The following is a 16,886-nucleotide window of genomic DNA, read 5'->3' as shown; positions in this document are numbered from 1 at the left end:
AGACTCTCTCAAAAAACAGAATAGCCGCCCGGTGGCGTATGAAACACGAAGATTACAAGTTCCAGGCCACCCTGGGCAATTTAGAGAGACCCTGTCACAAAAAAAAAAAAAAAAGTAAAAAGGGACTTTAGCTCAGCGGTGGGGCTCCCCAGGATTAAATCCCCAGTTTTTTTTTTTTTTTTTTTTTTTTTAAATCGACTGCACTAATGATTGTACGTATATGTGAACATATTGAAAGCCACTGAATTCTACCCTATAATTAGATGTATTGTGTGAGTATGCATTATATAAAACTGTTCAAATAAATAAGTAAACGCCTTAGGAGTTTCGATCCAACTTCTTAAGGTTTATTCACTGTTTTTTCTAATGGCAGAGAAAATGGGAATTAATCGCCTTATGAATATCACACCCATTTCCATTCCAAAGTGCACAAATTGTGCACAAATTGATGGATATCCATCCAGTGCAAAATGTACAGTTCATAGTTTTAATGAACATATCTCATAGCTTGTGACTTATGAGAAAAGTTTCTCCTCCCAGGCTAGGGCTTCGGGTTTTACCACTCAGTACCAGTACCAAGTGTTTGGGGGAAGGCTCAACCCTGTCAATTGTCAAAGACCAAACGGAGCCAGATTCTTTGTTGGATATGGGGAGGTTACTTTAAGTGTTTGTATTTGTAAACAAGCGTTATAAGTCCACAAGAGGCCTCAAAGTCTTAGGTCAAGCCTAAGACATCTGACCCTTCAGTTTCTACCTTGCAAGACCTGAACAAAAGGCCTCGCTTTCTCTAGAAACTAAACCCGTGATTCCCTGCACACACTTCTGTCTCCGCGTTCAGAAGGAGCTGTAGGAGCCACCAACACCAAACCCAAGGAGCAGGACGAGTTGTGCTTAAAGGCAAAAGTCCCTAACAGGTACCGGTTCCCGGCCCGACTAACACCCCGGCGGCTCGGTGAGCGTCTTTCCGCTCCGCTGTCACAAAGGGGGCGTGTCCGTGAGAACCGTCCAATCAGGAACGCCGCCAGAAAGGTGTGGGCGGGAGCCGCGGCGCGCACTGCAGGAGGACGCTACGCGCTGGGGCCGCTCTCCACCTTGGGTCTCATCGCCGCTGGAGGGCCTCAGGTGGCACTAGCACCTGCGCGGGCCGCCGGAGCCATAGGGAGGACGCCAGGACACCCGGAAGCCGGGAAATGGTGAGCTGGGACTAGGCCTCCAGGGGCGGGGGAGGGGCTGAGGGAGTCGGCCGGAAGCGGCCGGGGCGGGGCTGGGCCTCCTCGCCTGGCTCTGGAGTCTGCGGTCCAGTCTGCCGCCACTCGGCCCTGGCTCCCTTACCATCCATCGTAGCTCCGACAAGCAGCCGGGACCCTGGCCTCCTGTCCTGCCTCTGCGCGGCGACTTGGGCCTGGCCCAGAGCCTATCCGGGCAGCTCCGCCGCACGTCTCCCCAGACTGCGGCGACCGCGGCTGGGTCACGGGGAGACCCTCACTCGCGCGTTGGATCCGTGCGCGGGAGGAGCTGCGTTCTACCCAGGCCGGGTTTCGCCTTCCTCCCCAAGGGCGACCCATTTTCCCGAGCTTTCTAAATATCTGAGAAACAGGGGTCGCAAATCCACAGCTCTGTGCCCTGATCCAGCCCTTCCTAGAGCTGACAGTAAATTCCTAATTTCTAGATAGGTTTTCGCCTGCCCAGATGCCACCTTCCCTTCTCCAGTTGACAGCATCACTCATTAAAAGCATCCTCGGTGGTGCATTTCAATTAAACGCAGTATTTCAATTACCATTTTTCCACACATGAATTAATAGTTCTTTTTTTCAAAAAATTCAGTTGTTTGTGGATATTCTTATGAGAGGGAAGCTCAGAATAGTCACCTGGAGCTAGGTTGTCTGATATCCTTGTGCCTCTTAGTCACTTTCCCAGGCACATACATCCTAGGGGAACTCTCTTGGATAGAAGTTCCAATTTGCAAACTTTCCTGGGAAGTCTGACCTTTTAGCACAGCTCCAGGTCATCACTGTCCCTCAGTTTGTCACCCTGAAAAGATTTAAGTACTCATTTGATTTTCATTTTTTTCAACAGAAATATAAAATATGTGTCATGAAGAGATCTTGGGGGAAGATGTGAAATATTTCCAAAAGTTGATGTCCAGTTTTTCTAGCACTACTTGTTGAAATGACTATTTTTTGTTGTCATTCTAGTTTTTTTTTTTTTTGTGTGTGTGTGTGTGGTAATGCGGATGGAACTCAGAGCTATGTTTATTTTTTATACCTTGGTCTTTTAACTTATGCTGGAATTAGAAATATACATACCACCACTATAGTGTTAGAATATTTTAGATATGACCACAGTAGGACTCCCTACCCACAGCTTTGCTTTTCAAAGTTTCAGTTACATGTGGTTAACTATGGTCTGATTAAATGGAAATTTTCAGTAATATAAACAACACTCAATTTAAAATTTGCACCTTTCTGAATAGTATGCTAATATCTCACACTATCTTGTGTCTTACCTGAGATGGACAAAAGGGTAAATCACCCTTTTGTCCTGCATATCCCTGTTCTATGATACCTGCCTGCTAGTCACTTAGTAATATTCTCATCATCATAAGAAGGGTGAGTACAATGCAGTAAGGTATTTTGAGAGAGAGAAAGAGAAATTCATATAACATATATTTTATAGTATTATTATTATATTTGTAGTACTGGGGGTTGAACCCAGGACTTGGGAGTGCTAGGTAAGTGTATTATCTCTGAGTTATATGCCTAACCCTTTTAATTTTTTATTCTGAGCCAAGGTCCCACTAAGTTACCCAGGCTGGCCTTGAACTTGCAATCCTCCTGCCTTAGCCTTCTGACCAGCTAGAATTACAGGCATGTACCACCATGTCCAGTTTATGACAGCATTGTTATGATTGTTCTACTTTATTATTGTTGTTATTGTTCGTTTGTGGTACTTGGGGTGGAATGCAAGGCTTTGTGCATGCTAAGCAAGTGCTCTACCACTGAGCCACATCCCTGGCCCGGATGTTACTGTTAATTTTTTTACTGTGCCTGTTGTAATCTCTTACTGTTCCTTTATCATAGGTACATGTGGATAAGGGAAAACAGTTCTTATGCTACTGCCAGCCAGCTCAGGGAACCCATCTGAATCTCAGTCACTTGCATGCATAAGAAACAAGCAAATGATGTAAACAGGAAAAATGAATTTAATCAAACTGTGAAGCAGCTAGATTGTTTTTCTGCAAGTCCTACAGAAGCAGAACAATTTAAAGAAACAAAAGCCAGGCACCTGATATATGTAGGCTTAGTCAGGCTGTGCTAGCCAGGGAACATGTCAGTTCTAGCTTCCTTGGTGCCCAGCTGGGCCAGGGGGTGGTTTTTCAGCATGAGGATGTTTGAGAGCTAAAATAGTTTGGAATATTTAATTTCACAGGATCTCTGTTTCATATATGGGGTTCAGTACCATTTGAGGTTTCAGGAATCCATCGGGATTCTTGGAATGTATGCATCCTTTTTTTTTTTCATCACTGAATTTTATACCTTCCTGCTTTCATGTTGCCATTGAGCATTGTTTTGTTTCAACTTGAAGTTCTCCCAGGAGCACTTCTCCAAAGGCAAGTCTAGTGGTCAGGGGCCCCCTCAGCTTATTTACCTGGGAACTTTAGCTCTTAATTTCTAAAGGTTGGCCTTGCTTGAGTAATGTCTTCTTGAGCAGTTATTTTCTTCCAACACTCTGAATATGTTGTCCTGTTATTTGTTGGCCTGCAAGGCTTTTGTGAAGAAATCTGCCCATAGTCATGTAGATGCCAGCGATGATTTTGAGGAGAGGGAACCCTGATACATTGTTAGTAGGAATGTACATTGTTAGTAAGAATGTAAATGGGTACAGCCAATATGGGTAACAGTATAGTGGATTATAAAAACAATTAAAGAGGGCTGGGGATGTGGCTCAAGCAGTAGCGCGCTCGCCTGGCATGCGCGGGGCGCTGGGTTTGATCCTCAGCACCACATAAAAATGAAATAAAGATGTTGTATCCACCGAAAACTAAAAAATAAATATTAAAAAAAATTCTCTCTCTCTCTCTCTCTCTCTCTTAAAAAAAAAAATTAAAGAGGGGTGGGGATGTGGCTCAAGTGGTAGCGCGCTCGCCTAGCATGCGTGAGGCACTGGGTTCGATTCTCAGCACTACATAAAAATAAAAAATAAAGATATTGTGTCTACCTAAAACTAAAAAATTTTTATTAAAAAAAAACAAAGACAGAATTACCGTATTCCTCAGTTGTCCAACTTGTACATATTTATCTAAAATAATTACAATCAGAATCTCAAAGAGATACCCACACTTCCATGTGTATTTCAGCCTTATTCATAAAAGCCAAGATATGTAAACAATCTAAATATCCATCAGTGAGCGAATGGGTAGAGTAAATGCGATATTTACATGCAATGGAATATTAAAATAGAGCAATCCTGCTGTGTGCCACACTAAGAATAGACTTGGGGGATGTTACAGTCAGAAAAACAAATACTATGAGTCTCATGTATATGTAATAATCTAAAATATTTGAATTCTTGGAAGCAGAGAGTAGAATGATCATTTGCAGGGGAGTGGGGAAATGAGCAGGTGATGTTCAAGGGAACGTTTATGTTGTGCAGATAAATTGTGGAGGTCTGTACAACATGGTGCCTTTACTAGCAATACTGTATTTTACAGTTAAAACTTTTCAAGTAGATCTTGCGTTCTTTTTTCTTATTTATTTATTTACTGTGTTAACACAAACAAGAATGTATACATGAACAAATAGTAGTAATAATGAGAGTGGGGATAGTAATGAGGTTGTTGATGGCTATGCCTGTGGCCTTATGGGGTGATGGTTGAGTTGGTGTATACTCATCCCCAAACTCATGGGGTTTTATACATTAAATATATACAACCTCAGTAAAGTGCTTTTTAAAATATGTATTCATAAGTGGACCCTGAGCAGGCATTAGTCTCTTCATGTTCACTGGTTCATCCTGATTCTTTGATTAGTCTTTATACCTTTATCATCTTTTCTTATCTGTTACACAGTCTTCTTTTACTTTAGCTTCATCTGAACTTTCTGCAAATGAGCATTAATGAAGTTATAGTGAATAGGTTTTTGAGTGGTTTCTTTGCCTCTGCATGTTTCACACATGATAGAACATGGGATATTTTCTGTCCAGTATTTATTGTGTTTGGGCTTTCTCGGGTTGATTTTTTGCTCTTATAAAGATGGGGGGGTGGGGCTGGGGTTGGGGCTCAGCTGTAGAGCGCTTGCCTAGCGTGTATGAGTTCGATCCTCAGCATCACATAAAAATTAAAAAAATAAAATAAAAGTATTATGTCCAACTACAATTATTTAAAAAAAAAATACTGATCGAGCTGGGGTTGTGGCTCTGGGGTTGTAGCTCAGTGGTAGAGAGCTCACCTAGCATGTGCGAGGCCCTGGGTTCAATCTTCAGCACCACATAAAAATAAATAAATAAAGATATTGTGCCCAACTACAACTAAAAAATAAATATATATATATAAAAGAATTCTGATCCTGGGCTAAGGTTGTGGCTCAGTGGTAGAGCACTTGCCTAGCGTGTGTAAGGCACTAGGTTCGATTCTCAGCACCACATATAAAAAAAATAAAATAAAGGTTCATTGACAACTAAAAAAATATTTTAAAAAATACTAATCCTATCATTTTGCTATCCATCACTAAGTACAAATACAGTAAATCCTTTGCACATTGGAGAAAAATCATTGGGTTGTAGGTCATGCTCATGTATAAATTTATAGGAAATAGCAATGGAGTGTATCACTTGACTCTTCTGCCATTCAGTCATAATCTAACTTATAAGAACTTCCTGCCATTTCATTTAGCTGTTTCCTCCTCATCAAAATCTTATATGGTGTATGTGTATGAGATGGCACACACCTGTAATCCCAGCTACTTGGGAGACTGAGGCAGCAGAAAGATTGCAAATTTGAAACAAACCTTGGAAACTTAGACCCTATCTCAAAATTTAAAAAGGGCTGGGCTTGTACTTCAGTGGTAGAGTACTTGCCTAGCATGCTCAAGTGCTGCAGTCTGACTGGGCACAATTCAGGAGCCACTTGTCAAAAGACACAAACTTTATTTTTAGAACACACACACCAAACCACACAGCTCTTCAGGAAAACCTTCAGAGCCCAACTGCCACCACTGGCTTCCCACAAGCCTCTCAACCTCCCCCACTCCTCTTCTTGAGGCAGATTGGCTGGGTTGTGTGGGCAGAGCCAAAAAGTCCCCCAATGAGCAGCTCCGTGGTCTGAAAGGGCGGGGAAACAACCCAATGAGCATCACCGAAGAGGAGCCAATCAGTTGGAAACTAGAAGTTTGCTGGGGCTGCTGTGAGCCAATCATCAGCTGGCAGCTGGAAGTTTGCTGGGGCCCCTTCAGCCCTGGCTCTCAACACTCAAGCCCCTGGGTTCAATCCCCAGAACTCATGAGGCCATGGGGATGGGGGGATTACCTTGGGATTACAGGCTTATATGCTTATTTTTATTTTGCACACTAATATTGTATATATCAGAGATAATTATATTCTACTTTGGTTTGTCTTTTAACTTTTTTTTCATTTTAATATATTTGAATGTCTTGGTCTTATCCTTTATAGCTTACTATTATATGAGAAAATTCTTCCTGTTCTTGCATCAAAATAAATTAGGGGCCTTGGGTTGTAGCTCAGTGGTAGAGTATGTACTTAGCGTTCAGGAATTCCTGGGTCTCATCTTCAGCACTATACACAAAAAATTTGCCTGTGACTTCTGAAAGTGTTTTTATGTTTTTCACATTTAAACCTACATCAAATTGGTTATTATCTGTGGAATAGAGGTGGTACAATGCATTTTTTCAATTAGGTAACAGTTGTTCATTCCCCACATATTAAAGTATCAGTGAGCCCTTGAATTTCTCTGCAGTGTTTGCTTCTGTCATTAATCAGCTTTACATGTAAATACCAGCCCTTTGAAGACTTTTTTCCATTCCCTTGATCTGTTTGTTTATCTCTTACTATGTCATCCTGTTCAGAATATTGTAACTCGAAAAATCCTTGACATGTTAGATGAGCCTCACTTTGTTCTGCAGATGACTTTACCCACTGTTTGACACTTGTTCCTTGGAGGTTCACAAAAGTAGTTCTGTACTCCTAAATAAATTCCATTTGTTATGGAATTTTTTGAGATGTCTTGTGGGAGAAATGACACTTTTTTTCCCTTTGTGGTTGAACTGGGGATTGAACCCAGGACCCACTTCATGCTTGGCAAGTGTTCCACCGTTGGTGCTCCCCAAGCCCTTTTTTAAAATTTTATTTTGAGACAGAGGCTTGCCGAATTTCCCAGGCAGGCTTCAAACCTATGATCCTCCTGCTTCAGCCTACTGAGTATCTGGGATTATAGGTGTGCACTACTGTGCCATGAGAAGTGACATCTGGTTTATTCTAAAAATGGTGAAGTCTTTATACTGATTTCTCTGCATAGATATTAACCAATATTTATTTCTTTTTTTTATGTTTTGGCTCTGGGAATTGAACCCAGCTATACCCTTAGACCCAATAAAAATTTCGTCTGTTAGGATTGTTAACTTTCTTTGGTCTTTTCTAGTAGTTGTGTGTGTTCTGGAGGAAAGCAGCTGCAGGTTTCCAATGTTCCCTCCTAATGTAGTGACACAGAATGGGCTCAGATCCCCAAGCAGTAACTTGTGACAACATCTGAAATATCATCTACCAGGGAAGCTCATTAGAGTAAGTGCTCACAGTGCTTTCTGGGGGCTCATCAAGTAGCTCTCTGCCGAGGATGTAAAAGGGACCAGATTATCAGGAGGAAAACAGAAAATTCAGAATACCAAGCCACTCTTTCAACTTTTTATTTATGGTGCTGGGAATTGAACTCAGGACCCTTGCACATGCTAGGTAAGCACTGTATCACTGAACTATACCCCTAGCTCTTGTGTACTTTTTTTTTTTTTTTTAATAACCAGGGTATTCATCCCCAGTCCTTTTTATTTTTTATTTTTATTTTGAGATAGGGTCTTGCTAAATTGCTGAGGCTGGCCTTGAACTTTTCATCCTCCTGACTCAGTCTCCTGAGTTGCTGGGATTATAGGCATTTGCCACCACACCATGTAGGTTTTGTTTTGATGTTCCTTCCCCACCCCAAGACACTCTTATAACTAAAATTGGGTCCCTCTGAAATGATCACTTTGCAGATATGAGTAAAGGGCAAATTTCTTAAGCAGGCATTGCTAACAGTAAGCATCTCAGACCTACTACTGTTAAAACCTTTCTGATCACTAATTAGTAAGACTTTCTTTGAGAAAGTCATATAGATTCTTTCTACAAGGAGTAATTAGGGCAGACCCAAGCAGCTCATTTTTCCCTAGACCAATCAGCAAGAAGGATGTTGATTTCTGCTGTAAACTCCCATATCAGAGTTTCTGTTTGGGAGTATTTTCCTCTGTCCCGTGCACATGGATATCAGTAGGTTAGTACTCTGTTTTAGAGATCAGCATTTGGTCTCTCTTTTAGAGATCAGCTAGAAACTGATGAGCAGCAGCCCTGAGGCTCATTATATGACTGAGAGATTCCTGTGCTCACTTGGGTTCTCAGGTATACCTCATGAGAGCTGAAATGAGTGAAATGGCAATCAGCCTCTAGAGTAACACAGGGAATCACTTCCTCCTGAGGTTGGAGAAAGGGGAATTCATTTCTTCTGGAGGATAGCACTGCTGAATCTTTTATATAGTTTGTAATCATGGGTAAATTTATCCTGTTAGTCGGCTTTCTGTCATCTGAGACATTATAATAAAGATTTATTTTGGGTCAGTTTTAGCCCATGTTTGCTTGGCCCTGTTACTTTGGGCCTGTGGTGGCACAGCACATCATAGCAGGAATGTGTGGGAGAGAGGCCTGTTCACCTGGGAAGTAATAATAAAACAGGAGGGGCCAGGGTCCCAATATCCATTTTTGGGACACCCCCAATGATCTAATTTCCTTCCAGTAGGCCCCACCTCCTAAAGGTTCCACCACCTCCCAGTAGTGCCACAGGCTGGGGACCAGGTCTTCAACACATGGGCCTTTTTAGAGGACACTGAAGAACCAAATCATCATTCACTCTCCAACCATTGTGGACATCAGCAGACTTCCTTCAAATTGCAACTCTTAACCCAACTCTGATCTTGAAGGTCAGCATTGCATAGGGTATATTGTTAAGGTTCTTAGGGGAAGAATTGCTCTAGTACCTTATCACCTTTGTCTTATGTGTGCTAGAAACTGAGCAGCAGCCCTGAGGCTCATGAACACAGGGATTCTGTGGAGGTCTAAGTTGTCATGCCTTCCTCCTTATGCCTGTTGTCTTCCTTCCCTGCATCAAATTGGACTTGGAAAAAAAAAAAAGAACAGCTGAGTCTGTGGTACATATCACACAATGAATTCTTCTCTGAAGGAATATTTTCTTTCAGCCAATGGGATTTGACTACTTCTTAAGAAACTGCAGGGGCTGGGGTTGTGGCTCAGCGGTGGCGCGCTTGCCTGGCATGCATGAGGCACTGGGTTTGATTCTCAGCACCACATACAAATAAATAGTAATAATAAAAAAGGTCCATCAACAACTAAAAAATATGAAAAAAAAAAAAAAAGAAAAGAAACCGCAGAACTTCAGGAACATGACCAGCTGGATATTGTTACAAATGGAAGGTACTACCAGCCTTTTGTTATCATATATGCAATTATGGGAATAGAAGAAAAAGTGTACAATACTTAAGTATGTATTTATATATTAAAACCTCATACAGCTGAGTGTGATAGCACACAACTGTAATCCCAGCTATTCAGGAGACTAAGCAGGAGGATCGCAAGTTCAAGGCCAGTCTTGGCAACTTGATGAGACCCTGTCTCAAAATAAAATCAAAAGGATTGGGGGAATAGCTCAATGGTAGAGCACTTGACTAGCATGCACAAAGTGAGCAATTGCTAGTCTTATAATGGAAATATTTGTTTAATTTATTTAGAATTTATCCAAGATGTTATGTATTCTTTTGTTGCAGAGCAATAAAACTTAGTGTGACCACAGTAAAATGTAGAAACAATTTCCATATATTTTTAGTGCTGTTAAATTTACAAGCAAGCGATTGTTGACAGAAATTCGGAGTTTTGATGACCAAGTTATAGAATGAATGTTTGGAGACCAAAGACTTGTGAACTTTTTAGTGAATTGAGTGTAGGTCCCCTATGCTGTAAGTCTTATCCATCCTTCTTTACACATACGTATGTGGAATGTTTTAGGACTCAGTGGCCTTTGAGGATGTGGCTGTGAACTTCACCCAGGAGGAGTGGGCTTTGCTGGATCCCTTTCAGAAGAAACTCTACAGAGATGTGATGCAGGAAACCTTCATTAACTTGGCGTCTATAGGTAAGAACAAAATCATTCCCACACTTAGTCTTAGAGAACAAGTATTTCTTGTTCCTCAACCAGGGTTTTAAGACTTTGATTTTAGAAAGGGAATACTTTGGTGAGTAAATTTGGCAAGGTATGAACTCATCATGGACCTAGAATCTAATAACTTTTGTATAATTTCTAATAATTTGCAGTGATTTTTCTGGGTTTGCATTGTAGGGGAAAATTGGGAAGACCAGAACACTGAAGATAAATACAAAAGCCAGGGGAGAAATCTTAGGTGAGTTGTACCTAGGAAAAAAGTAGTATCCCATGAGGGGATATTAGCATGTGATGAAATTTTAAGAAATAAGTAAACAAAACAAATAAACTCAATTATGTATTTATGGCTTTTAGAAAAATTTCACTGAGATTTTTTTAAAATGGCATAAATATTCAGTATTTGTTTACCTAAAACTATTAATAAATTCAACATTATGAATATCACTGGTTTCTTCTTTTTCTTTTCTTTCTTTCTTTTTTTTTTTTTTTGGTCCTGGGGGTTGAGCTCATGGCCTCACACACAGTAGGCAAGTAGTCTACCTTTGAGTAGCCCTTTATTTTATTTAATTGTATTTTGAGACAGTGTCTTGCTAGGTTGCTCAGATTAGTCTTGAACTTGTAATCACCCTGACTCAGCCTCCCAGTCTGCAGGATTACAGGCATGTGCCACTGTGCCTGTTTAATGTCACTGTTTTGGTTATAGCTCTAGTTACTCTTCCAGAGCATTCATTACTTACACTGAAGATACCAAACGTGCAATTCTGCTACCTATTGTGAAATCTTTAATCATCATTAATAAAAAAGACCACTGATAACGCATGTCTTGTTTTCTACAGAGGTTGTACTGTAGAGAGACTCTGTGAACGAAAAGAAGGTCAATTTGGGGAAAGCATCCGTCAGACTCCAAATCTTAAACGGAACAAGAAAACTATTCCTGGAGTAAAACCACATGAGTGCAGTGTGTGTGGAAAAGTCTACATGTGTCATTCATCTCTTAACAGGCACATGAAATGTCACACAGAACGCAAACCATATGAGAACCACAAATATGGAGAGAAGTCCTATGAATGTAAGGAATGTGGGAAAACGTTCAACTTTCGGAGTTCATTTCGAATACATGAAAGGACTCACACTGGAGAGAAACCCTATAAATGCAAGCAATGTGGGAAAGCTTTCTGTTGGCCCAGTTCCTTTCAGATACATGAAAGGACTCACACTGGAGAGAAACCCTATGAATGTAAGGAGTGTGGCAAAGCCTTCATTTATCACACAACATATCGAGGACACATGAGAATGCACACAGGAGAGAAACCTTATCAGTGTAAAGAATGTGGGAAAACCTTCAGTCACCCGAGTTCATTTCGAAACCATGAAAGAACTCACTCTGGAGAGAAACCTTATGTATGTGAACAATGTGGAAAAGCCTTCAGATACTACCAAACTTTTCAAATACATGAAAGGACTCACACTGGAGAAAAGCCCTATCAGTGTAAGCAATGTGGGAAAGCTCTCAGTTGTCCCACTTCGTTTCGAAGTCATGAAAGGATTCACACTGGAGAAAAACCCTACAAATGTAGAAAATGTGGCAAAGCCTTCAGTTTTCCTAGTTCCTTTCGAAAACATGAAAGAATTCATACTGGAGAGAAACCTTATGATTGTAAGCAGTGTGGGAAAGCGTTCATTTCTCTTCCAAGCTTTCGAAGACATATGATAATGCACACTGGGAATGGGCCTTATAAATGTAAGGAATGTGGGAAAGCCTTTGATTGTCCCAGTTCATTTCAAATTCATGAAAGAACTCACACTGGAGAGAAACCCTATGAGTGTAAACAGTGTGGGAAAGCCTTCAGTTGTTCCAGTTCCTTTCGAATGCATGAAAGGACTCACACTGGGGAAAAACCCCATGAATGTAAACAATGTGGTAAGGCCTTCAGTTGTTCAAGTTCTGTTCGAATACATGAAAGGACTCACACTGGAGAGAAGCCCTATGAGTGTAAACAGTGTGGAAAAGCCTTTAGTTGTTCCAGTTCATTTAGAATGCATGAAAGAATTCACACTGGAGAGAAGCCCTATGAGTGTAAACAGTGTGGTAAGGCCTTCAGTTTTTCCAGTTCATTTCGAATGCATGAAAGGACACACACTGGAGAGAAGCCTTATGAATGTAAGCAATGTGGGAAAGCCTTCAGTTGTTCCAGTTCATTTCGAATGCATGAAAGGACTCACACTGGGGAAAAACCCTATGAATGTAAGCATTGTGGGAAAGCCTTCAGTTGTTCAAGTTCCATTCGAATACATGAAAGGACTCACACTGGGGAAAAACCCTATGAATGTAAACAATGTGGCAAAGCCTTCAGTTGTTCTAGTTCTGTTCGAATGCATGAAAGAACTCACACTGGAAAGAAACCCTATGAATGTCAACAGTGTCATAAGGCCTTCAGTTGTTCCCGATCCTTTCGGATCCATGAAAGAACTCACACTGGAGAGAAACCCTATGAATGTCAACAGTGTGGTAAAGCATTTAAGTGTTCCCGTTCCTTTCGAATACATGGAAGAACTCACAATGGACAGTAACTAATTGTAGACAGCATGGTAAAGCATTCAGTTGACTTTGAAGATATGAAAGGACTCTTGCTGTAGAGAAACCCTGTGAATATAAAATGAAAGAAAACTTTCAGTTCTCTGGGTGTGAATACCAGAAGGAGCTCTTACTGGAGAGAAACCCTATGACCACAAGCAATATGGGAAAAAGCCTTCAGTGATCAGCTTTTTGAGGACACGCAAGAATGCATTCTGGAGGAATACTCATAAATGTCAAGAATATGTAAAAGCCTTCAGTTGTCCCAGTTTATTTAGAAATCATACACAAACACACTGGAGAGCAGTTTATCGAATGCAAAACAATGTGGGAAAGATTTCAGTTGGCCACGTTCTAACATAATATATGAGAAGGCACACTGGAGAGGAATTGTAGAAAAGTGAAAAGCAATGGAAAGTTTTTTTTTGTCAAATATTCATGTAATATTCCCTCTATGTGAATCTTCAAACTCATGTAAAGACTCCTACTGGAGAGAGGTCCTTTAAGTGTACATAATACAAATTAATTCATGTCTATCATTCCAGAACATTTACAACATGAAAGAAATGTTATAAAACATGCAAGCTTATTTTTCAGTTGTTTATTAAAGTATCCCTGGACTATGGATTTCTATTTATTACTTTCACACATGAACATCAGGTGAGATAATTCTGTAAGCCCTTGTTAAGCAACTGTACATGAGTTTAATAGGTAGTGTTTTATCATTTAATCAGTTACTATAATTTTCTCTCTTTTTTGAAGTCTGCTGAATTCATGGGTGAACCAAAGTGTATTTCCAATATGAAAATTTTTAATATTTTTTTTGTTCTGTGATTAATAGATCATTGAAAAATGACAATTCAGAAATCATTGGGATTTTCCTACTGGCCTTGGTTAGCAGAGACTAGATGTCTCTTACTCATATACTTTTAATTATTTTTTCTGATTTAGATAGGCTTGTTTGAAGGGGGAGCAGAGGAGACTTACTTTATTTTCTATGCTAATAGTGGCCATAAATTTATGAAAAAATTTTATCTTATGGGATAATCTCATTTAAATTATTTTCACCTTTTGCTCTTAGTCATTCCTTTTGGCTATGATTTAGATGATGGATTTTGCATTAAGAAGAGACTTGTGGTAGCACAATATAATCTTAGTGGGAAATGGCTTTCCTGAATTGTGTTAACACAGATAACTGTGTGGCCTGTCTTCTACAATCCATCTCTTCCAGTTCCATGCTAGAATTCATCAATAATATATTTGTTTGAGATATAGAGAGCAGAATTGATGAAGGGTGTTGAGTTTTATAACCATTAATATGGAACTAGATTGATGAATAGGGCTTCAGGGATACCTGCTTCTACCTCATTTTCCTGATGCTTTGCCATGCTGATCATGAGTACAGTTGTGTGTCGCATAATAGTGTTTCAGTCAATAACAGGCTGCATATGTGGTGGTCTCTTAAGATTACAATAGACCTGAAAAATTTCCTATTGCTCAGTGGCATCATATCCATTGTGATGTCATAGTGCAAAGTACTATGTGTTTGTGGTAATGCTGGCACAAACAGCCCTGCTCTACCAGTAGTGTAAAAATATAGCACTTGCAATTAGTTTTAGACATAATACTTATAGTAATAATAGACAACTGTGTTACTGGTTTATGTATTCTATATCCTGTAGTTTTTATCATTTTAGGTTGCATTCTTATTTTTTAAAAAGTGTACTGTAAAAACAGCCCCAGACAGGTCCCTTAGGAGGCAGTCCAGGAGAAGGCATTGTTACCATCTGCCGGCAGCTCCGTGTGTGGTGTTGCCCCCTAAAACCTTCCAGGGGGACAGAGGTGGAAGTGGAAGACTTCATAAGTCTTCCCAGGACTGTTAATGGTCCTGCACTAGACTAATGAGTGTGTTGTGTCCTAGTTTTAACAAAAAAGTTAAAAATCAGAAAAAATTAAAATAAAAATAAATCTCATAGGGTAAGAACATAAAGAAGATATTTTTGTACAGCTATGCAATGTGTTTGTGTTTTTCTTTTTTTTTTTTTTTCCATTTTCAGATGGGTAACATGCTGATGTTGTCACAAGTTTGGAGGGAGGCACCTCTCAACACATCTGTGTGGAAACCCAAGCCTGTGCTTGTAAACCATAAAAAGGATCTTGTGTTTTAAGCTAAGTGTTATTATAAAACAGTCAAAATGCAAAAAAGATTGCAGGGGGCTGTGTGTGTAGTGCAATGTTAGAGTACTTGCCTAGCAAGTATGAGGCCCTGGGTTTGATTCATAGCACTGAAAAAAAGTTATTTTTAAGTTTATAAAGTAAAAATGGTGCAGTAAACTGATTTTTATTGAATAAATAATTTTTTAAGAAAAATTAGTATAGCCTAAGTGTGCACACAGTGTTTATAAAATCTACAGTAGTGTACAGGAACGTCCTAAGATTGACATCCATCCACCACTCAATGACTCACCACAGCAACTTCCAGTCCTTCAGGCTCCTTTTATGATAAGTGCCCTATATAGGTGTACCACTGTTTATCTTTTATATGGTATTTTTACTGTACCTTTTCTATGTTTAGAAACACAAATACCATGTGTTATACTTGCCTATAATATTGAATATAGATACATGTTGTATAGGTTTATAGCTTAAGAGCAATAGGCTGTGTGCCATACAGTCTAGATGTACAGTAGGCTACACCATCAAGGTTTGTGAAGTAAGAATATTTTATGTCTGTACGAAGACAAATCTGCTTGATAATGCATTTCTAGAACATCTTGTTCCTTAAACAGTATATGCCTGTATTCTCAAAGTTAGCACTAATTGCTTGATTGTCATCTTTATAGAGGTGTAGTGTATAGATACCTCCCAAGTTCCACTCAGCATCCATTGCTGTTTAGATTTTCCTGCAAACTTTAATGTGTGCATAATTTGGACTCGCAAGATTGGGAATGTTCCCTGATGTTTTGACTTACCTCATCTCTAGACTGAATTCATCTAGGGTCTTACATTATGTAGTAAACACCTGTTGTATTAATGTTGCCAGTGACTGAATGTAGTTAAAGTGGTGCATTCAAAAAGGACTCTTCTGGACTTGGGCTTTTGTTAGTCAATGAAGTGAGACTTTTCTCTATATTGGATAATGTGCATTGAATTTATTAGTTGCATCACTGGTTATCATAATAGTTCTTATCTAGGAAGAAGGAAGAATGAAGTTGAGATAATCTACATGGGTCAAGTATGGTGGCGGATATCTGTAATCCCAGATACTGGGGAGGCTGAGGCAGGAGGATCCCAAGTTCGGGGCCAGCCTCAGCAATTTAGTGAGACCCTAGCTCAATTTTAAAAAAAGGGGGTGGGGTGGGGCTGGGGAGATAGTAGTAAAGCATCCCTGGGGTTAGTTCTCAGCATTGCAACAGCAACAAAAGAACTACATGGGTATTTTTTTTCCTTTATTGCATTGGGCAGTGAATGCATTGACTGATCCCTAGTTTTAAGAATGAGCATCTTCCTCATAGCAAGCGGTTTGTCTGTTTCCTGTCACTGTTGAACATAATCTTAGTATGTTTTCAATTACTTAGTATGTTTTCAATTACATTTCACTGTATGTGATAAAGTGTGCATGTTTTTGTAAATAGACTCTTCTGTAGATGTTTTCTAGAATATTTTAGAAATTTTTCAAATAATTTGTATGCTATTAATTGTCTTTTTCATTTCCTGTAAGGATATATTAAAATACTCCATTACAGTTATGGGCTTTCAGATTGTTTGTAAATTTGTCAAGTTAACCATTGGCTATTCTTAATTAATATTAACTCGTACATACAAGAT

General features: G+C 39.8%; 1 protein-coding gene and 1 non-coding gene across 2 annotated transcripts; one reads left to right on the top strand and one right to left on the bottom strand.

The window, feature by feature from the left end:
- Positions 1–1,035: 1,035 nt before the first annotated feature.
- Positions 1,036–16,803, top strand: LOC124088082 (zinc finger protein 709-like). Its single transcript, XM_046437441.2, is given in 5 exon segments — positions 1,036–1,193; positions 10,330–10,456; positions 10,661–10,721; positions 11,320–12,922; positions 12,924–16,803. Coding segments are annotated over 5 exon segments (1,929 nt in total). The 5' UTR covers positions 1,036–1,190; the 3' UTR covers positions 13,059–16,803.
- LOC124088248 (small nucleolar RNA U13) lies at positions 15,110–15,214 on the bottom strand. Its single transcript, XR_006850315.1, has one exon. It is a non-coding gene; the product is annotated as a small nucleolar RNA U13 (small nucleolar RNA).
- Positions 16,804–16,886: the final 83 nt, after the last annotated feature.

Source organism: Marmota monax, unplaced genomic scaffold, assembly GCF_021218885.2.
Source record: "Marmota monax isolate L192 unplaced genomic scaffold, Marmota_monax_Labrador192_F-V1.1 WCK01_AAM20220418_F8-fsc00021, whole genome shotgun sequence".
Classification (NCBI taxonomy): Eukaryota; Metazoa; Chordata; class Mammalia; order Rodentia; family Sciuridae; genus Marmota; species Marmota monax.
The sequence above is the reverse complement of the archived record's forward strand: the minus strand, read 5'-3'. Positions and strand labels throughout refer to the sequence as shown.